At 41.2% G+C, this 22874-nt stretch overlaps 2 protein-coding genes across 3 annotated transcripts in view; one reads left to right on the top strand and one right to left on the bottom strand.

The window, feature by feature from the left end:
- The window catches only part of XPOT (exportin, tRNA), a 43303-nt gene extending 30878 nt beyond the window's left edge, over positions 1 to 12425 (bottom strand). Inside the window, exons 1-5 of one of the 2 annotated variants that reach the window (XM_012661569.1) lie at positions 12029 to 12425; positions 8306 to 8439; positions 3432 to 3514; positions 1296 to 1352; positions 523 to 592 (exon numbers count right to left, since the gene is read on the bottom strand). In XM_012661569.1, the coding sequence (XP_012517023.1) occupies positions 523 to 592; positions 1296 to 1352; positions 3432 to 3514; positions 8306 to 8365 (270 nt within the window). In that variant the 5' untranslated portion in view covers positions 8366 to 8439; positions 12029 to 12425. The remainder of the gene's footprint in view (positions 1 to 522; positions 593 to 1295; positions 1353 to 3431; positions 3515 to 8305; positions 8440 to 12028) is intronic. The other variant, XM_012661570.1, reaches the window with a different exon arrangement.
- An 8840-nt stretch (positions 12426 to 21265) lies between these two features.
- LOC105824182 (chromosome unknown open reading frame, human C12orf56) overlaps positions 21266 to 22874 on the top strand; it is an 82181-nt gene continuing 80572 nt past the window's right edge. Inside the window, 1 exon segment of the mRNA XM_012661547.1 lies at positions 21266 to 21517. Within this exon segment, the coding sequence (XP_012517001.1) occupies positions 21266 to 21517 (252 nt within the window).

Genomic DNA, 22874 nt, shown 5'->3' with positions numbered 1-22874 from the left:
TTTTAATAGTTCCTATAATTTCTGCTAAGAAAAAAAAATTTTTCTCTTGCTGTTAAGGAAAATAAGAATTCCAGCTACACAACTGCTTTATATGTTAAGATTAGCTAAAATTAACCAAAAAGAACATGCTGTGAATAAAGAATTCCATTGGCCCTTTTTGAAAAGGTACCTTGTGCAGAAGAGGCTGTCCAGAAGAGCTCACTTTTAAGAGCCAAACAGAAACACAGCTTTTGTGAAGTAGTTAAAAAAACAAAAAATGAAAATAAAAAAAATTACATCTTAAAACCAAAGTTTCCACAATGTGTCATGGGAGGTATGACAGTTTCAGTTATTGATACAATTTTAAATTATTGCTAAGTTTCCATCTACCAATGATCTTCAAAACCAGCACTTTTTAAAAAAGCTATAGGACCAAATGGAGGACAAATGATCAGAACCTTTGAGGTAAGGGTGCAAACCCTTACAAAAATAAAAGTTTAAATATCTGGTAATTTGAGGTACTGAATGAAATTACTATTTTACCTGAGCTTGAAGCCAAGATATGAGCGTCTCCCTAATAAGCTGTTGCTGAACAGTGGTTAGTTCTGAATATCTGTTCAAAATAAAGAAAAAAAAGAATAATGGCTGTATTTGGTGTCCGTAATTGTAAAAAGTAATAGCCTCTTATACATTTGAAAGGGAAAATTTCTATAGTTCTCAATTATCTAAAGTTTCCTAAAATCAATCAATAAACTGATGCCTGTCATCACTGCTTTAAAGAAAAGATAAGGAACAGAGTGACAGGTTTGGCATCAACATCAATCCTTGTTTGATTTGTGGTTCTGTTCATGTTGAAACAAAATGACAGCTACGTAATTGTTCATATGGAAATATATCCATGTTCTGAGGTCTGTGGTCTATAGAATGAACCAATAGGCAAACTAAGTGTCCGCTCAGCTGTGATTCACTGTTTTTGCTTAGTTAGTAAGCCAGGGATTCTGCACACAAACGCTAATGTGGCCACTCAACTCTAACAATTTTCATGTAGGAAACTAGGCCTGGTGTTATTAGATCTTCTGATTTTTCCAGAGAAGCTGGAAATATAGATTTTACTGTGAAGTGTCTGGATTTTTATATGTAACCAATTATCTCAGTACTTTTCAAAGACTTCTGGATACATTAAAACATGTCTATAACCTGGATATAAGTTATAACACACAGTTTATGACCTGTTATGGTTTCCTCAAAGAAGAAAAACTAAATAAAAAATGGCCTCCCACCAAACCTCAGTGTCAAAACAGTGAGAAAAGCCTTACTTGTATTTAACTTGATGTTCTAGTACTTGAAAGCAGAAAAACTTTATGTGATCATCACTGAAAAAGAAAAAAAGGAAATTAGATAAGCAGAATATAAATCAAACAAATGAAAGGCAAAATATTAATGAATAATAGAACAGAAAAGTTTCTCAAATACACCTTGGCTTGCTTCCTACTTACTGATCTCTTTTTAAAACATTAAAATCCATTTATTTAAAAAGCTAAGAGGCCAGGCACAGTGGCTCATGTCTGTAATCCTAGTATTCTGAGAGGCTGAGGCAGGAGGATCGCTTGAGCTGAGTTTGAGGTTGCTGTGAACTAGGCTGATGCCATGGCACTCTAGCTCGGGCAACAGAGTGAGACTCTTGTCTCATAAATAAATAAATAAGCTAAGAGAACTCTACATATTATATAATATTCAACATTTCTATTAAATCTGACAAACAAAATAATCAAAATAAATCAAGATGCACCTTAAACATAGTGCTTTGTAAAGAGAAAGCATTCCCTCTAAACTTGAGATGTTAGGATTCCTGGAACAAGGCCTTCATTTTACAGTACAAAAGTTAGCTGTAAAATGACAAACGGCAGAACGGCCAGAGACTGAGTCAAATCAGAGATAGTCTTCCAAGTCCTCCTTAAGCCCCAGTGAGTTCTACTACAGCCAAATCTGAAATAAGCATGTGGTCTGTCAGTCTAGTCCCAAAGTTCATACAGGAAACTGAATTACAAATATACTGCCCTCATCAGATGGGGGCAAAAATTAACATTCACCAATTATCCATTTCTAATTATCTAGGGGTGACGCAGAGTTGCAGAGAGCCAGCTATAAACTCTGACAAAGACCCTTTAGAAACCAACAATCTGCTCATTCAAGACAGTTTGGGCCAGGCTTAGTCATGCAACAATTTTTCCTAAATAAAGGTAACTGGTCCAAATATGAATGGAGATCTCCTCTTAACTTAGACTACATTAATTAACCAAACAAACTAATTTCACATGCAAGATGATGGAACATAATCTTTTAAAACTTTGTAAAGTTAGCTTTAATTAACATCTCTTCTGAGAACTTAGGCTTTCTATTATTAAGGATGACACTGAAGACTTCAACTGAATTTTATAAGACTTAGATTTTCAACTGGGAAAAAAAAAACTACAGGAAACCCTTAATTACAAGCCAGCTCTTATTTACTCTAAGACATACAGCAGATGTTCTTGAAACCAACTCTAACTAAACTGAAGCACTCAATTTCAGGTGTAAAACACAGACTGATAGGCACTGCGTGCTGAGAACCAGCCAAGAGGCCATCCAGGCACTTCTGCCCTCACTAGTAAGCTGACAGCTCATCAGCTGTGTTTTCCCCATCCCTCACTATGCCAGTTGTACATCTTTTGTAAGAAAGTAACTCAATTAACTGTCATGTAAACTAATGAAATAAGTATAAAAGTTCCTACTTCTGTAAAAAGTAAGTTAAATGCTTTAGAAAGACTTCATAGAAAGCCACATTGCAGGGGGGCAAAAAATCTTGTACATATTTGATGTGGGCTAGATATAGCCGTAAGACTTGACAGGTGGAAGCAAATACCCCAAAAATCTAGGAATCTGTATTTACTGTTTCATTGCACTCATTGTATAAGCTAGAAATTGTAGAGGATGAGTTATGGGTGTGATTAACATAAGTATAAAGTAAATGCTAGTGGCACATACACAAAAACCTTAGTCCAATATCAAAAGATTGGTAATTGAATGTTTATATACTTTAAGTTAAAATTAAAAATTTATATATCATTTATGAATGCCTCTTTTATCAAGTTTTTAGAAAACCAATTATCACTCCCAATAAGAACATAAGGAAGTTTTTACGTTACTCTATTCCAGCTGGGATCTATTGTCAGGTACACAACATATGGCAAATGATAGTTTTACTAAAAAGTCAATTCTGGAATGACCGAACTATTGGTTTTATTTTTCTCATTTCTACACTGAATGACTATACATTAATGGTTTCCAAAAGGGAGCAAGTCATAAATGTTTCTATGAAAACATATTGCAAATACAGGTAAATTTAACAGTCCTGCCATGTTCACAGAAATTTAAATTCTTCTACGAATTCATACAAATTTTATTTTAATTACCTGTATGTCCTCTGGGCTAGAGCTTCTGCACACACCTGCCAAGCATCTGGGGAAATCTTTAATTGCTCAAAATAGGCCAGAGCCTGTAAGATTGCAAGACAATAATAACAACAACAAACACATTCGGAAAAGTCAATCTCAATGCCCTACTAATACTAAACAAAATATTCTGGAAATAGCAAGCTAATAACAAATCGGTAAATAGAAAAACAGCTAAAACACTGAATTTAGGCTTCTGAACATGTGTAACTTATGGATCATTCCAAGAAAAAAGGTTAAATGAAAGACAAATTCCATCAGTTAGATAACTCAAACCTGTTTCCTCACAGCAGAGACAACACAAAAATGCCCTGCAGACTTCACCAGGTTAATACATGGAATCAGAGTGAAAACATAACAGTATTTTATCAAGTGCCATACTACTAAGGTATGTGCAATTATAAAATGGTATATGAAGGGCACTCTTGCTATTTGATAGCACATCTATTAAAGGGGTGATTATAAAAGACGAAACATATTATGTACATTATTAAATCTGTTATACAGAAAAGGAGAGTATTTCAAGTCTTTAATTCTATCATGTAAGTTCCCTAAAAAAAAAAAAAAGATTACATTGGAAGCACAACTGCATGATATGAATTTCTATTTGGGAAAGTATCAAAAAATTGAAAAGATCAAAGCCTTAGGAAATGTTTCTCATCCCTCTGTTTATGAATTCAGGGCCTTGTAATCAGAAGTAAGACTATATGTCAACAAAGAGCAAGAACACTCTGGAACGGATGTAGCACCAGGTCCACACGCCCTCTACCAGACTGCCAAGAAAGTGGGAGCTACTTATGCCACTCTCTCCATTATTATTAGCATGCTGCACCAGATGCAGGTTTCACATGTGGCAGTGGACAAATAGTAAAATAACCTCAATTTGAGATACTTGTGAAAAGTATCTCAAATAGCCAACAAAAGTACAAATAAACGGCAAACACTGCTAGATTTTAGATTTTAAAGCAATTATATATGTACTGGTACAAAATTTGACTTGAGGTAGAAGTAACATTCAGCATTAGAGGAACCTAATTTCATTAGTCAATATTTTTAAAAACTGTGGTGTGTCTCATTAGTGATGAAATCAATTTATCCATCCTGAGCAACAATAAAAATGAAACACAATGGACAACATCAGAGTACACTGCAACTAGCAAAAATATTTTCTGTAACTTGCTTTAGCTATGTATGTGTATACGTATATATGTAAACTATATATACATACTGCATCAGGATGTAAAATTAAGGCCAGACGCAGTGGCTCATGCCTGTAATCCTAGCACTCTGGTAGGCTGAGGCAGGAGGATCGCTCAAGGTCAGGAGTTCGAGACCAGCCTGAGCAAGAGCCCCCGTCTCTACGAAAAAAATAGAAATTAGCTAGACAAAAATATATTGAAAAAAAAATTAGCTGGGCATGGTGGCGCATGCCTGTAGTCCCAGCTACTTGGGAGGCTGAGGCAGGAGGATCGCTTGAGCCCAGGAGTTTGAGGTTGCTGAGAGCTAGGCTGATGCCACGGCACTCTAGTCTGGGCAACAGAGCGAGACTCTGTCTCCAAAAAAAGATGTAAAATTATTTTTTCCCTTTGGGTTAGAGATAAAAGCTATCATATTTATATTTAGGTGAGTTTCCTGTGCTATGCAATTGTATGAATGAGGCAATGCGTTTGCATATGCAGTCTCAATGGCTGCTCTCATTGACAGAAGACCAGGTAAATGAAAGTGATTAGATGAAGATCACCAAATACTATATTAAGTATGTGGTGTAAGAAATATCTTTGGGCTTTGCTACTGGTTTCTGGCACAGAGCTCTTAAAACCCTTGGAATTTCCTGAATGACAGGATTGTCTTTTGTTATTTATATGAGCTCCTTTGGATCACATCGGAGTTTATGCTAATGAGGTGACTTGGGGTGGGACTCCTAGACAGCCTCAAGATAGGGTTGGTTACTAGAAAGACAAGTGATTAGTGGGTTGGAAATTCCAGCTCTAACCAACCACCAGAAAGGGAAGGGGGGCTGGAAATTAAGCTCTATAAAAACTCCCGAACTTCCAGGTTGGTGAACACGTTGAGGTGCTGAGAGGGTAGTAATGTGCCCAGAGAGGGCAGAGGCCTAGAAAGCTGCATCCCTTCCCCCACACTTTGCCCTATGCATCTCTTCCATTTGGCTATTCCAGAGTTGTATCCTTTAAAATAAATCGGTAACAGTAAGTAAGTAAACTGTTTCCCTGAGTTCTGTGAGCTATTCTAGCAAATTATGGAACCTGAGAAGGGAGTTGTGGGAGCACCCAATTTCACAGTCAGTTATCAGAAGTACAAGAGGTTCTGGACCTTTTTTTTTTTTTTGAGACAGAGTCTCACTCTTTTTGCCCGGGCTAGAGTGGGGCTAGAGTGGGGCTAGAGTGCCGTGGCGTCAGCCTAGCTCACAGCAACCTCAAACTCCTGGGCTCAAGAGATCCTCCTGCCTCAGCCTCCCGAGTAGCTGGGACTACAGGCATGCGCCACCATGACCGGCTAATTTTTTCTATATATTTTTAGTTGTCCTATTAATTTCTTTCTACTTTTAGTAGAGACGGGGTCTCGCTCTTGCTCAGGCTGGTTTCGAACTCCTGAGCTCAAACAATCCGCCCGCCTCGGCCTCCCAGAGTGCTAGGATTACAGGCGTGAGCCACCACGCCTGGCCGTGTGATCAGTTTTTAATGAAAGTCTTTGTATTCTAGATCTATGCATTACTAGCATTAAAAAAACAATTCTGGCCGGGCGCGGTGGCTCACGCCTGTAATCCTAGCACTCTGGTAGGCTGAGGCAGGAGGATCGCTCAAGGTCAGGAGTTCGAGACCAGCCTGAGCAAGAGCAAGACCCCGTCTCTACTAAAAATAGAAAGAAATTAATCGGACAACTAAAAATATATAGAAAAAATTAGCCGGGCATGGTGGCGCATGCCTGTAGTCCCAGCTACTCGGGAGGCTGAGGCAGAAGGATTGCTTGAGTCCAGGAATGTGAGGTTGCTGTGAGCTAGGCTGACGCCACGGCACTCTAGCCCAGGCAACATAGTGAGACTCTGTCTCAAAAAAAAAAAAAAAAAATTCTGTGGCATTGATGAACAAGTCCTAGCTTTCATTACGTAGTTCTTCTATCCCGTATCTTTTTTCTAATGGTTTACTGCCTCTGCGTGACAAGAGAGTTGCCTCAGCTACTTTTACTGCCCATGTAAGTAACAGAGAACTACAGATAGACAACTGAGCAACTGGGGTTGGCAGTCTTTTATCTCATCACCAAACTGAATTAAGTTCCCACCACTCCTGAACTACAAAAGGGCTATCAGACTTTGCTTTTCCTTCAGATTTTTTTTTCATCCTAATTAATACCCAGATTGGCTTAATAAGACAGCAAATTATACCTGGACCTAAATGCTTAAAATATGCCTGAGACTCACAGAATCAATTTTTATTGATGAAAAGCACAAATTCTGTATTAAAACCACTAATAACGTATTGGTTTTATTTTTCTGAAAAAGAAAATCGCGACACATTTTAAAAAATCTGTCAGATGCTGGAATTTAATAAAAAAAGATTTTAAAAAGGCACATAAAAAATAATAGGAAAGACCATCTAATAACTAAACAAATAGTCAAAGGCTTTTAGTATAACAAGCATGCAATACCAAACTAGACTAAAGGTAAAGATCTATGATGCATGGCCAAGCGTGGTGGCTCACAAGTGTAATCCCAGCACTTTGTGAGGCATAAGCAGGAAAATGGCTTGAGGCCAGGAGTTTGAGGCTGCAGTGAGCTAGGATCATACCACTGTACTCCATCCTGGGGGACAGGGCAAGATCCTGTCTAAAAAAAAAAAAAAAAATCTATGATGCTACGTTTAAAGGTAGGTAGCTTAAATCCCAAGGAAAAGAAATATTCATTTATACACAGAAGACACAGACTTTAAATGTCTTTTGATGTCCTAACTTGTTTGACAGGTTGACAAGTACCTTGTAATTAGCCAGATACTTAAATCTCAAACTATTACCTGTATCTGAAGGGCTACTTAACAGCAGAGACATGCATGTGGTACTATGTTAAGAAACTACTTGGGATTTTTTTTGACTTTAAAAAATTTCTGCATAGTAATAGAAAACTGCTTTAATATTTAGTGATATCGTTAACCTCATTTATAAAAAGTATCCTTTGCTATTAGAAGTAGAAAGAAGAAAACAGCTTTCTCCTTTCACTTACCCTATACTTCAGAACGTCCATGTCTTTGAAAAAATGAATTATAGGAATATTCTTTACATTATTTTCTTACCATCCAGCTGTAGTCATGATTATAGTTGTAGGCTACATTATGTTTAATTGTTTACATTTATCCAACTATATTCCAGCATCTGATAATGGATTCCTTGCCATATAATTTTATATAACTTAAGACATGATATATCATAACTGCTTACTTATATGTCTGCCTGACTAAATAACAAGGACGTTAAATATCACCAACATAAGGGTTAAAAAGCTTGCATAGACCAAGCCAAGCATGTCTGTTACTATGGAAAGTCCCTTGAACAACCCTCTGCATTACAACTCTTAAATAATTACAAATAATGACTGATGTTGCATAAAGACCTGCCTTGAACTACATGAGATTTTGGTTCAGTCAACTAAAAAATAAATCATGACACTCCCTATTTCTGTATTCAGAATATATTCAAATACCTCAAATTCATCTCTATTTGTTTCTACCCAAATTAGACTTTTATCATCAGATGTGTTTTTAATTCAAGTCCTCTAATGCAAATCTGTGGTAACATGCTTTAAAAAATGATTACGCAGACTAACTTACCCTTTGTCTAAAGTCTGAATCAGCATTTGGATTTAGCCCTAAAAGAGCCTGTTCATCCATCTTTGCTGCTATACTTGGAGTTTTCTGGTTACAATAGGCGTGCCCTCTGATCCCACAGAAGAATCCACAAACATCTGCACACAAAAAGTTAAGTTGAAAGGAAACAATACTTGATAAACAAAATAGATTATCCAGACTATCACAAGTGGATAAAATTATGCAAAGAAGCTTAAGTGTTTCAAGAACTTCTTTTGAAATTTATCCAAATTACAACTAAAGGAGCCTAAGTCTCAGAAGAATGGGCCATCCTAAATATTCCACTAATGTATTAACTTCTAAAAAATCTAAAGTATGCCATTAAGGTTCTCCAGCTTTCTTCTTATTCAAGACCTTCAATAAAGTACAGAAAGTATTTTCTACTTTAAGTAGCAGTAGCATCTAATTTATTCGATGTTTTATTTATTACCTCCAGTACTTAAAAGTGCAATTGTGCAACTGTATTAAGTAAAAAATTGACAGATCCAGATTATCTCATTTATAAGAATTATAAAATTTTGCCTACTTCCAGCCAGATACCAACATCACAAACCTTTTTTTAAAAAAATCAGAATAGCTGACCCCAGACTTCAGTACCCTTATTGGAGTGTTTACAAAGTACTGTTAAGAGAAGTCAAATCAAAGAGGAAAGAACAGAATGAAAAACCAGTCACTTAGCTTTTAAACAATGGACTAGTTTTGTCCTTTATAGCTCTCCTCTCTTGACAGCCATTTCTAGAAATGTATTTTAAAAAAAAATTTAGTAGGTACAAAAACTCACAAATGACTAAATACTGACTACTCTTATTTAAGAACATTTTTTAATCTCTGGAAAGTAATCCATTTCTTCACAAGGTAGGCTCTAACATTCTCAGAAAAGAACATGATAAACCCCAAAGGGCAGCTTAGTTTTTGATAGAATGTGTATTTATTTCAGCAAACATGGAAGAAACTCTAAATGACATGAAAATAACATGTATTCTCTCAAGACCTAAGAGTGGGAGAACCGGGCCTTCCTACTCCCATTAAAAGGCTGTAGGATTTTTTTGTTTATCATGACCAAAGAGAACCTAAAGAGACCAAAAGCCTCACTGGGTAGGTGGTAAGGGGCAAAACCTTGTAGAAATGGTAAAGTCAAAATCAGATACAGGTTATAGGACTCCTACAATCACAATGTGCTTTTTGGTCTTTCCCTGGACCTGCCAGAATGAAATGATAAATTGGGATATGGGCTGAGAGCCCTTGGAGAAGCAAGCTCAGCCTCTTATAGTTCAATCATGCCTGCAGACAAGGCTGCATAATTCCCCACTGCCCTTAAAATTAAGATCCAGACACTTTTGAATAACTCCTCACCATTCTGCACCCCAACTCGGCAAGGTCAGTGATACTGACCCACAGGCCAGTTCTCCAGTAATATCCTGCCTTTCATCTTTGCACACACTGCTCTTTTTTCTTATTAGGTTAACCCCTGCTTGTCCTTCAAAATTCAATTTAGAGGTTCTCTCTTTCAAGAACAGTTCTTTGGCTGGGCGCGGTGGCTCACGCCTGTAATCCTAGCACTCTGGGAGGCCGAGGCGGGCGGATTGTTTGAGCTCAGGAGTTCGAGACCAGCCTGAGCAAGAGCGAGACCCCGTCTCTACTTAAAAAAAAAGAAAGAAATTATCTGGACAACTAAAAATATATAGAAAAAAAAAATTAGCCAGGCATGGTGGTGCATGCCTGTAGTCCCAGCTACTCGGGAGGCTGAGGCAGGAGGATCGCTTGAGCCCAGGAGTTTGAGGTTGCTGTGAGCTAGGCTACCGCCAGGGCACTCACTCTAGCCAGGGCAACAGAGTGAGACTCTGTCTCAAAGAAAAAAAAAAAGAACAGTTCTCTGACGCCTATCATCCAACCCTTCCAAATTGGATGAGATGCCCCCTCCTAAGCATTGCTGTATTGTCAAGGGCAGCTTACTAGTTTTCTCTCATTAACCTTAAAGAGTAAGGACTATCTTGAATATTCATCACTTATATTCCTAGGACACAGTAGAGCAGTTTTTGGATTTGGTCTTGAACTCCTGACCTTGAGCGATCCACCGGCCTCAGCCTCCCAGAGTGCTAGGATTATAGGCGTGAGCCACCGCGCTGGCCTAGTTTTTGGATTTGGAAAGATCTGGGTTGGCATCTTTATCTTGTCATTTTCTAACTGGGGCCACGTGGACAAATCATAAAACTTGAAAGAGAGCCTTTTCTATGAAATGGGAAAAAAATCATGTCTCAAAAAGTTGTAAAGACTTCAATGAGGTATGGTATGCAAAGCATGCCTGGCACATAGTGGGCCTTCAAAAGGTTATTTATAATTAAGAGGTAGGCACAAGGAGGATGGGAGCTACTTGGAGCATTCTTATATCATGCTAGTGGATCAGCATTTCGAACAGATGGGAAAACACAAAAAAAGGCTGTGTCCCCCCCCAAGCCAAAAATTATAGGAAAATTTGATGACAGTTCCCTGAATGCCTACACAGAGAAAAGAATTTCAGAGTTTCTATGAATCCCAGATTGAGAAATCCTATAAAACCTTCCCAGAATTTGCCATGGCTTTAGGGAAAATTGTTTAAGTTTGGTAAAGTCACTTTGATCCCACCAAGAGAAAAAGTAAGTAGTCCTAAGGAACAACGTGGCCAATAAACAACCTAAGTAAACATAAAATAGTTACAGTTGTCAGTACAGAAGGAATCCCCTACAGAGAAGGCACTTGGATAGCCAATGTGTAATGGAACACGGTAAATAACCCACGTGTGTCCAAACAAGTAAAATGTTACACCCCTAGTGAACAAGGACAGCTTTCCCAGTAAAAGGCTGTACACGAACACGTAACATCCTAACACGACACAGCCTTCTAGGCTTAAACATTTGTTACAATACGGTACACACTTCAATTACGCATCTTGCAAAGGTTCTGGGGGAAGGCGAGCAACATACTCAAAATATTAAAATATTAAGCCTGAACTTTTCCTGGATAGCCATTAAGTCAAGAATCAAACAATTTGCAAAAATTCCTCCATACCAACTGAAGACTGTTTCAAACACTAGCACTTCATCTTTCCAGCCTTCTACCACCACGCTGACAAGTCGCTTTAATAAAATGTAACTTCCCCCACAGTAACAACTAATTAACGCTTTCAAAAAGTACTCGTTTTTCTGGTTACAGGGAAACATCACGCTTCACTATTGCAGGATTGTGAAGAAGGTCAGAGAAGAAATGGAGTGTCGGTGCTGGCCAATTACTACACAAAAATAACACTTTTCCTCCTTTTTGTCCTGGGGTGGAGGGGGGCGATTCAAGTTTGAGGTCTCTACAGTTGAAACTGGTGGAACGTGCTACAACTACTACAAATGGGCTGGGGGCCACAGGCGATTCTGACCCTCCTCGGCCGGCCTTGCTCCCATCCTTCCCCGGGATCCCTCCCCAAAGAAAGCCTCGTGACAATTCGGGTGATGAAACACCCGGCAACCAGCGGCCACGCACTCGGGACACGCAGCTCGGACCCACCCCCACCCAATTCGCCCAGAGCAGGGGCGCACCGCCATGCAGTCCCCAGCCCGCACCCCTCCTCGGCATCCGGGCCGGTACGCCCTCGCCAACTTCCCCACAGCCTCGTGCGGACCAAGCCCGGTCCAGGTTCCGCCGCCCCGAGCCCCAAGTCACCTTCCCTATCACTCCATCCCGCCTCCCCGCCTGCACTCCCGTGGGCCGGTCAGCGGAGCAGAGCAACGCCGCACGCAAGGAGCGGGAGAGCGGCCCTCGTCCTTGTCGCCGTAGTCCTCCGCCACTGCCGCAGCGCTAACGCAGGAGATGGAGGGGGCCGGGGCCGGGGCCGCGCGCCTCTAGCCGCTCCGCGTCCCCTGGCACCTTTTGCGTGGCGCCGGGCAGGCAGGCTAGCAAGCAGGCGGGCGGGGTCGGCGCCCCAGGAAGGGAAAGAGCGCGAGGGCCGGCTAACGCCGCCGCCACCGCCGCTGAGTCAGGGCGAAGCGCGCTCCCCGCGTCGGTGCCGCGCGGGCCAGCGCCAGCAGCCTCATGGAGAGTGCGGACGGCAGCCCGCGGGCTGGGGCCGGGGGCCTACAACTCCCAGCATGCAACAAGAAGGCGGCGCTTCCGGGCGGCAGGGCGCACACGCGCTCCCTGCCGCTCGCCGGAAGGCGTGGTCGCGGGGCCTGTGGTGCATGCCGGGACGGGGCATCCGCCGGAGTCCCTCCGCCGACCCCACCTCCCAGCCGCTGCGTCGGGTTCACCACGCGCATTCCTTAAACGCTTCGTTAATTAGTTAGTAGGTGGGCGCACCGAGTTCCCGAGATCAGAATAACGTGGTTCAAACCACGTGTGTCCGTTGTTTAATTGCTCTTCTGTGGTCCCAGGTGTTTCAGGTCCAGGAATGTGAGCATCTGATGAATGCTGACAGTTTTAAAAAATTCCCTTTGAACGTACCAATATTTTGCCCATGAAAAGGAGAGCATGCTTAGGAAATCTTACCCATAGGTTCTTTCGATGCCACTAAGTGTTCCTTCGTTTATCTGGTCACAGATTTATTAGTTAAGATTTATTAGTAAAAGCATCAAGGTAGTAGGCTCGGGCGACCTAGATTTGAATAATCCCATGCCACCTCCTCACTAGTTGTTGACCTCCAGTATGTTACTTTAGTCGGTCGGTGCTTCGGTTTACCCAGCTATATAATGGGGATAGCAATAGTGCCGGCCTTAAAAGGTTATTGTGAGGATTGAGTTAATACGTGTGTTTGACACACAATTAAGTACTCAATATTTACGTTTTCTTGTTTACTATTCAGTATGTACTGAATACAGCCGAGGTTGCAGTCACTGAGACTACAATGAAGAACAAAGAAAACTTGAGGGAGTATGAGGAATGGGAAGAGCAGTAGAATAAAACCAATGTAACAATGTAACAGCGACATTTATTTAGTGACCATCATGTGCAAGGCACTGCATCAGGCATTTCATATGTAAAATATCTTGAATTACTTTTGCATCATGTTTTTCTAATTTATTTGTTAAAAATGTCAGGGTAGGATTTCTGTGTATATTACAGTATATCCCCAGAGTCTAGTACAGTACCAGCCTGTAGTTACAATTCCATAAATGAATTGTTGCATGAATTCTTTTTTTTTTTTTTTTGGCCATGCTAATCTTCTCTGTATCATTCCAATTTTAGTATATGTGCTGCCGAAGCGAGCACTGCATGAATTCTTACATTAGTTGTGATGGTCAGTTATGGACTGGGAAGGCCCAATACTAATCTTGGTGTGAATGGCTCCACGGTCTGTATGTTCAGTGTATTCCACTGCCTCATCCTAAAGAATGTGGCAATTCAATCTATTATATTTTAACTGTTTCCACTTTTCTGCTTTCACTTGTAAATTTATTTTGGGGGTACTTCGTATGTTAAATGTCATACAAAGCTTATCTACAATTTATCTAGTAACATTGGCCCTTTCCTTTATGGTAGTTCAAATACCTAGAATTATAAAAATCTCTTTCAATTTTGTATTATTTCAGAACAAATAAGGAAGCACTTGGTGGAATCCAACTAAAGAGGACCTGAGAGGGATATTAAATTTGACCATTCCTGGCCAGGCACAGTGGCTCATGCCTGTAATCCCAGAACTTTGAGAGGCCAAAGTGGGAGGATCACTTCAGGCCCAAGTTCAAGACCAGCCTAGGGAACATATTGAGACTCCATCTCTAGAAAAAATTTTTTAAAAATCAGGTCGGCGTGGTGACACTTGCCTGTAGTCCTAGCTACTTGGGAGAGTGAGGCAGGGAGGATCACCTCCTGCTTAGGAGTTGGAGGTTACAATGAACTATGATCACATTACTGCACCTTGGCAACAAGAGTGAGACCCTGTCTTAAAAATAAATAAATAAACAAATTTGACCATTTCATGGTCTGGCTCCCCAGTCCTTGAAGGAATGGGCAGTTTCTCATCTCAGACTAACATAAAATGACAGTTACCAAAATGTTGACAACACTATCATTTTAACATAGGACATGTATACTCGCATATGACAATGCTTTTATGTATGAATTGCCAACATTTTTGGGGCATTTATTAGGTGCCAGACACAATTTTAAGGGGTTGTACATTAATTCTTGCAACAACTCTATGGAGGTACATACTATTATTATCCTCATTTTATAGATGAAGAAACTGCAGTGTATAAATGATAAATAGCACAGCTGGGATTCATTTGTAGCCATTGAAATACAAAGGAAAAATAAATAAAAAACAAAAAGAGCCAGGATTCAGACATACCTAGTCTGACTAGAGTCTGTGCTCCTGACCTGTCTCTCAAAATCTGTTAAGACTGATGACATTGTAGAACTAGAGTACTAAGTAGAACTAGAGAACTAAGTCAGTTCTTCCTATATAAGCATGCTCAAGAGGCCCCTTTCTTATAACAACAAAACTTTATTTGTTCCTCTCCCATATCTCCCTTTTCTTTCAATTGCCAAAGTACTAGAAAGAATTATGATAGTGAACATTTACATGTTTATTTCATGATGGTTTACAATGTGCCTTCATATATCTTTTCCAATTTGTTCCTCTAACATTGTAGAGATGGGTCAGGTATCATCATCATCACCATTTAAAATTTTACAGATAAGGAGGAAATCAAGGTAGATCTATTTTAAGTAGTATATCCTAAATTACATAGATGGTAAATGGCAGACTAGAACCCTGGACTCTTGATTTGAGATTTCTTGTCCCAGCAAACCATATTTGTTGTCTATGCTTACTTTTCCTTTCCTTTCCTTTTTGTAATCTGTCTTCTACTCTCAAATTACTTGACTAAAACTCCTACAAATTATCCAATCCCGTGACCATTTTTATTCATTTATTTATTTAACTTCTCTGTTGACTATTTCCTTTCTCCTGACATTCTCTCTTTTGACTACTGACTCTATATTCTTCTTCTTTTTTTTTTCTTTGAGACAAGGTCACATTTTGTTGCCTAGGCTAGAGTGCAGTGGCATCATCATAGCTCACTGCAACCTCAAACTCCCAGGCTCAAATAATCCTCCTGCCTCAGCGTCCCAAGTAGCTGGGGCTACAGAAACATGCTACCATACCCACCTCATTTTTCTATTTTTTATAGGGACAGGGTCTCACTGTGTTGCCCAGGCTGGTCTTGAACTTCTGGCCTCAAGCGATCCTCCCACCTCAGCCTCCGAAAGTGCTAGGATTGAGCCACCGCGCCCAGCCTCTCTATTATTCTTAAACTCCTTTTACTTTTTGACTATTCCTCTTAGTCGTCTTCACCGTAACTTTACTTTTGCTTCCTTAACATGTCGTCCCCAAGGCTGTGTTCTTGGCCATCTGGTTTTCTTTTGCTTACACTTTCTCTCTCAGTAATTATGTTTCTACAGTTTCAGCATTTGATTCTATGAAGATGACCTCCAGTTCTATACTTCTAGTTCTAATATTCTGTACCCGGAATTTGCATTCCCAGATACCTACATGTCTCACCAGCACCTCAACTCTAACATGTCTGCAATGGAGACATGTTTGTGTCCCTCCAAAATTCATGTGTTGAAACCCTAATCCACTACAATGGTATTTGGAGGTGGGGTGTTTGGGGGGATAATTAGGTCAAAAGGTTAGAGCTTTCATGAATGAAATTAATGCCGTTGTAAGAAGAGTCATAAAGCTAGCTAGCTCTCATTCTGCCATGCAGGAATGCAAGAAGGCAGCCATCTTCAAACCAGGAAGTAGGCCCTCATAAGACATGGGATCTGCCAACACTTTGATCTTGGACTTCCAGACTCCAGAATTGTGAGAAATAAATGTTTGTTGTTTAAGCCACCCAATCTATGGCAACTTATAGCAGCCCAAACTGACAAAGACAATGTCCAAAACCAAAGTCGTAATCTTCCTCCCCAAATCTATCTTCCTCCTAATGTGGCTATTTCTCCCGATGTGTTGAACCTGTCAATATAAGTCAATGCCCTTAGGGTCACCTTTGTCTCCTTCATGTTCAGTGACCCAGCTCTATTTCAGCATAGTGTTGGGTATTCCATCTATCTATTCTGTTCCATTCCTTTTTCTACCTTAAATTGGACCCTCAAAGCTTCTCTCAGTTTGGACTTACTGAAGCAGCTTCATAGAAGAAAATATATCTGTTATTTGAAATGGTTATCTCTAGCTGGTGAGATTCTGAGTAATTTTTGTTGTCTTCCTTGTAAATTTTTGGATTTTTAAAAATTCTCCATAGTGACTATGTACTACTTTCATAATCAGAAAAAATAACGTTTTTAAAAACTGACTATAATAAAAGGAAAAAAAAATTAGTTTCAGTCACTCTTTGAGCATTTATTGAATGTTCCCTCCCTCACAAAGCTTTTCCAGATTTGCTCTACCTGTCTTGTGCTTGATCACTTCTTTGAAATTGCTTGGGTTTTTTTGTGTTTTTAAACTTCTAATGTCATTAATATATTTTAACACATGAACTGCCATGTGAGTTGTATTTAACTCACACTAGTTTTGAGCCCGGAGCCTTGTGAAGCATATGTAGCTAACACATCTCTTTACCTTGGGAGCCGCAAAAACTATTTTTCAAGTTGCATATAACTCATGCACAGAAAACAATAAAAAATAACAAATTTTTCATTAAATTAGACATGATCATTTCATTTTCAAAGTTTTTATTCTCTTTTCCTAATAAAACACTGTGGCCAGGCCGGGCGCGGTGGCTCACGCCTGTAATCCTAGCACTCTGGGAGGCCGAGGCAGGTGGATCGCTCAAGGTCAGGAGTTCAAGACCAGCCTGAGCAAGAGCGAGACCCCATCTCTACTAAAAAATAGAAAGAAATGATCTGGACAACTAAAAATATATTGAAAAAAATTAGCCGGGCATGGTGGCACATGCCTGTAGTTCCAGTGACTCGGGAGGCTGAGGCAGAAGGATCACTTGAGCCCAGGAGTGTGAGGTTGCTGTGAGCTAGGCTGACACCACGGCACTCACTCTAGCCCGGGCAACAAAGCGAGACTCTGTCTCAAAAAAAAAAAAAAAAAAACACTGTGGCCCTGAGGAAATTTTTTTCTAGTGTGACAGTCAATGTGTTACTATATTTTTTTTCCTATATTAAATTTCTATTGTTGTCTTACCTCTTAGACAATTTTTAAAGACAAAGTGTTAGCCTGATCCTGTTTATGGATAATAATTCTTAGTAAATTTTTGTGAAATGTATTGAATTGAACCAAAAATAATATAATTGTGAGCTGATAACCACTAAATTCTGCGTCAAATTATTTTCTTTGTGTGCTTCATTTCAATGTTTGTTAAACTTAATGCCATCGTCACCAAAAGCTCATTCATAATGGGCTGGATGATAGAGACAGAAGTTGGAAAATAGGTCAGGTATGTTGTCTTACTGGTCCTAGTCCAATTATTGGTTTCTGTTAGAGGAAGTATGTATGTAGCAGGAAGCCTGAGAGAGGCAGAAGAGAGCACTGAAGCATTATTCACTAAAAGAAAACATTTTTTAAAAATCCACATCATTTGCATGGTCTTTATTATGACATCTCCCCTTTGTATGTCATGTGATTGCTAATTATAGATATTTAAATGGTCAGTAACCATTAATACTAAGTAGAAGCACTAGGAGATTTCTAAATTGGACACCTTTAAAAATTCAGGTCTGGCCAGGTGTGGTAGCTCATGCCTGTAATCCTAGCACTGGGAGGTAGAAGCAGGAGGATCGCTTGAGCCTAGGAGTTTGAGGTTGCAATGAGCTATGATGACACCACTGCACTCTGGCCCATGCGACAGAGTAAGACCCTGTCTCAATAAATAAATAAATAAATAAATTCAGGTTCTATTTACATATCACATATTCCAAGTATCATTCTACTTGTGCTGTCTTTAGTTTCAAGTTGGGGGAATTTGAACACTGGGGATCCGCTGAAACAATGAGGGTACTTCTAGTTTGGAATCCTTACAGGGCTGTCATGGCATAGCCCACACTCGTCACTACTTCACTAAAAATGTGACTTCAAAAAAGTAAAATGCTGTTCTTTTGTGTGTGTGTATGTAGCTTAGATTCCTGCCTGAGTCTTAATCTAAAGTTAAAAAGGTTAAACTTGAATCCAGTGAAGAAGAATTCAATGTTACTTTGTATATGGGGAGCAGAATGATCATATATGTGACAGGAAATCACATACTTGTTGAACTTATTCTTTAAACACTGTATAGTGTTCACTCTGTTCCGGGTACCTGTTTTAAGTACTTTTGAAGCTTTATGTTAATCCTCATAAAAACCCTTTGGGGTTGGTACTATTATCCCCATTTCAAAAAGGGGAAACTGAGGTATAGAGTAACTTGCCCAAGGTCATTCAACCACTGAGTGGGACAGCTGGAATTTGAACCCAGGTCATCTGGCTCTACAGTTCTATGCTCATAACTACTGTCCTTTCAAATTAATTGAATTGACCATCCTTGGACCTGAGACCACTCTGTTCTGAGACCACTCTAAAAGTCAAGGAGAGTGCCTTTGGGGATTAGTTCCAGGTAAGTAATGTTCCATTCCTTTTGATAGTTTTATCAAGGAACATCTATTAAGTGCTTGATTACACAGGATCTGTACCAAATGCCTTTTCAGTTTGGATGGACTTAGGAAATGACGAGTAAGTGCCTGTCTCAGGTGCATTTGGGTTAACTATCCATGTAAAGCTTACCAAAAGATAAGTGAATATGAATACTTCATGTGTCTATAGTGCTCATAGAGTTCATATTTCATCGCATTTGATCCTCGCTCCAACTCTTTGAGGGAGGCAGGGCAAGAGAGGCTCAGAAAGGTTAAGTGACTTTCTAAAAGTCTCACAGATAGTGAGCAGCAGGGTTAGTGCTCTAATCCAGTTCTGCTGACTCCACATCCAGTGATCTTTCCTCTAGATTTAACCCCTTTCCAGCCATCTGAACTTTGCTGTTACCTTGGCAACAGAGTAGAACACTGAGTTCATGGAAACCATGGTATTGCTTTCTCCGTATGCCACAAAGTTATAATACAAGTTCAACTGAGGTCACTTTAACCACCAATCTTTGTGTCAAATTCCCTTCTTTATATGCTTCATCTTAATGTTTGTTAAGCTTACCTGTCCTTGTCACCAAAAGCTTGTTCATGATGGGCTGCTTGGCAGATAGATGAGGTATGCTGTCTTTTCTGATCTTGGTCCAGTCAATTCTATTTCTCTTAGTCCTGGGATGTGGGTGTGAGGCAGGAAGCCTCAGAGACACAAAATAGCAGCCTGGAGTAAGGACTTTCCCCCTCCTCAGGCCTCATTTTCCACCTTCCATGTTGTCATTTGCCCCTCAGTTGCTCTTGTGAGATGTGGCTATTCAGCAAAGATGAAGAAGAGCTTTCGCCTTTCTGTTGGTTTGCAGTAACATACTCTATTTAGAGTGATTTATATAAGGATAGTTTTTATTTTAGAGAAAATAGCCACGCAGCATCCTTTATCAATACAGTTTGTAAGGGATGGTGTGGTCCATTCACTTTTCACCCTGGTAGGAAGTTATGAAGGGTCAGATGTATGATCAGATCCAAAGAAAACTTTAAATGGTCATTTAACATTTTGCCAGCAGGTGGCACTTCTCTCCTTACTCACCAAACACAGTCTCTCTAGGAAATACTGTTCCTATTTATTTGCTCTACTGAGTTCCTCAGAGTGATTTTATACTAAGTTTAGCCAGACCCAAACATTTCTCTTTCCCTTTTGTGGCAGGGTAGTCTACAGTATCTGTTTACAGGTTTTAATATATTTATACCCTCTTTCCCCAAAGAATTGGAATTGCTTACAATATACAGTATACAATAGTAAAATATGAAGAAAATGAGAATGTAAATGATAAAGAATATCAAATTTGATTCAGTTTCCAGTAGCTGGAACAATGAATGATATGGTTTTCATTACCAGGTCTCTGTGTGAATGGGGAGGGAGAAGGAATGACCTTTCTAGGATCTGAAAGAAAAATGGAATTTCTCACCTAGGGTGTTTCTGTTGTGCCCTTCTCATCTGTCTATTCTAATTTATAAGTTATTCCTGGCATGTAAAGACGAAGCAGTACTTTTATTACTATGTAGCCTCAGGGCTGTGCAATCAGCATTCTTCAACCTATCGGCTTCCAACTTTTCAAGATGCCAGCCTCACTCATTCATTCCACCTACATAGATTGTCCTGGGCATTGGAAACACAAGCATGTCCTTTAGGCAGGCTTGAGTGCGCCCAAATCAATTTATGTTAAGAATCCTCTCAGAGAGCTTTTAACTAGCTGGAGAAAGAAGACCTACGTTTACACTCATGAAAAATATCAGAGCGCTGTGCCAGACAGTGTTATCAGTCAAATGCTACATCTGTGTGATTGCTTTTAATAGGGTTCTCCTCGGGTTATTAAAAATATATCGGTAAATCCCAGCTCTTTCAAGTTTCTCTCCAACTGGAAACCAGATTGAAACTGGCTTCCACTATCAGTAAAGTTTGTATGCGATGGCGTGGTCTGCAATAGCCGGGGTAGGAGCGGGTAGGAGCTGGCTAGACAGAGGCGGGCGCTCCCGTCCCCTCGCCCCTCCGCCGGGCCACAGGGTACTTCGCCGAGACCAGCCCCAAGTGCCGGTCAGCCCGGGTCTGAAGGGCCACAGTCTTGCCCCGCCATCGTTGGCTGAAGTTAGGGCAAAGACTGGGGAGCGGGCCAGGGCGGGAGCTCCAGCGAGCCAGACCGGGCGGCGGCTCCCGAAGGTGCGGCCCGGCTCCCTGCGCCCGCGGGCGGCGGCGGCGGCTTTGTGGCGCGCGCGGGTTCCACCGCCGGTGGCGCGAGGCGGGGCCGAGCGCGGGCGCCGGCTGCCCAGACACTCGGCCGGCTGCGGGCGCCGGGCATGGCCAGCCCCGCGCGGTCCGGCTTCCCTGCGCGCGCCAACAGCCGCCTGGACGCGTTCCTGCGGCGGCATCTGCCGCCCGAGGTCTACGATGGCATCCGCGCTTACTAGCCATGCATCGTGCTGTCCGACTCGGAGAACCACACCTTCAAGTACGTGGTGCTCAGTGACCGGCTTATCTACCTGACCGAGAACCCGCCCAAGTCCATCCAGCAGGTCGTGGCGCTGCGGGACGTCGTGGCCATTGACCTGGTGAGCAGCGCGGGCGGCAGGCGGGCTCGGGAGCGCAGCCAAAACCCCCTTCTTGGGCCCTCAATCCCAGCCCTCCTGCACGCGCGGAGGAGGAGGAAGACCTTCCCCATCCCGCCCTGGACTCCTGCACACTCCTTAACTTACTTGAGAACGAGCAGCCACACAGGGAAGTTGTGGATTGCCATATGCACCCGAGTAAAGATGCCTTTCCCACTCTCTTGTGTCTGCTCATCCACCCATCCCCCCTTCTCCACTCCACCCCCGAAAGGGCTTTAGGTTTGAGAACATAGCTCCCTATCAAAAATACGCTTTAAAGGCATTCCTTTGTTTATTAAGCACCTAGTATGTGCCAGGCGCTGTGCGAGACCCAGAGGATGCAAAAACGAAATTGGGCCCCTTCCTGGAAACCGCTGTAGGAGGGACCAGAAGCCAACACCAATGCAAATAAATGCCATGTGTTAAGTGCTGTTATGCTTTGTTCACTTTTTTGTCCCAGTGCTCAGAGCATGTTAGGTGCTCATTAAGAATAAATGAATGGGCCGGGCGCGGTGGCTCACGCCTATAATCCTAGCACTCTGGGAGGCCGCCGAGGTGGTTTGAGCTCAGGAGTTCGACACCAGCCTGAGCAAGAGCGAGACCCCGTCTCTACTAAAAAAAATATATAGAAAGAAATTATATGGACAACTAAAACTATATAGAAAAAATTAGCCGGGAATGGTGGCGCATGCCTGTAATTCCAGCTACTGGGGAGGTTGAGGCAGGAGGATCTCTTGAGCCCAGGAGTTTGAGGTTGCTGTGAGCTAGGCTAACGCCATGGCACTCCCTCTAGCCAGGGCAACAGAGTGAGACTCTGCCTCAAAAAAAAAACAAACAACGAAACAAAAAATAAATGAATGGATGTGGAAAGAAAAAAATAAAAATGAATGAATGAATGAATGCGTTAATGAGATGTGTACAGGATGCCTGGCAATCTCAGGCAGCTCACTTGATCCAAACAGGGCTTAGAGCATGCTAGGAAAACTTCCTGGAAGTAGTGTCATCAGAGTTGAGCCTCGAAGGAGATCCAATCTGGCATAGCTGTATCTCAGTTTTTAGTATGATGCTGCTACTGCATCCCTTTCCTCCAGGAATAGATGTACCTTATAAACCAGCACCAGATTGGAAGCACAGTCTCCTCTCCAGTTGCCACTCCCACCCCACCCCCCAGACTTGGCTCCCTTTGTGTGAGCTGCTGTCTGGGTGTGTTCTTCCTTTTTCCATTGGGGACAGGTGTCTAGCCTCGTTTCTTTTTTTTCCTTTCTTTCTTTCTCTTGCCTAAGTCTCTCTGTTTCCCAAGAGAAAGGCTGGCAAGACTCTT

The sequence above is a fragment of the Propithecus coquereli genome, unplaced genomic scaffold (assembly GCF_000956105.1).
Source record: "Propithecus coquereli isolate 6110/MARCELLA unplaced genomic scaffold, Pcoq_1.0 Scaffold72, whole genome shotgun sequence".
Taxonomy (NCBI): Eukaryota; Metazoa; Chordata; class Mammalia; order Primates; family Indriidae; genus Propithecus; species Propithecus coquereli.
Note: the sequence above shows the minus strand (reverse complement) of the source record. Positions and strands in the feature narration are given on the sequence as shown.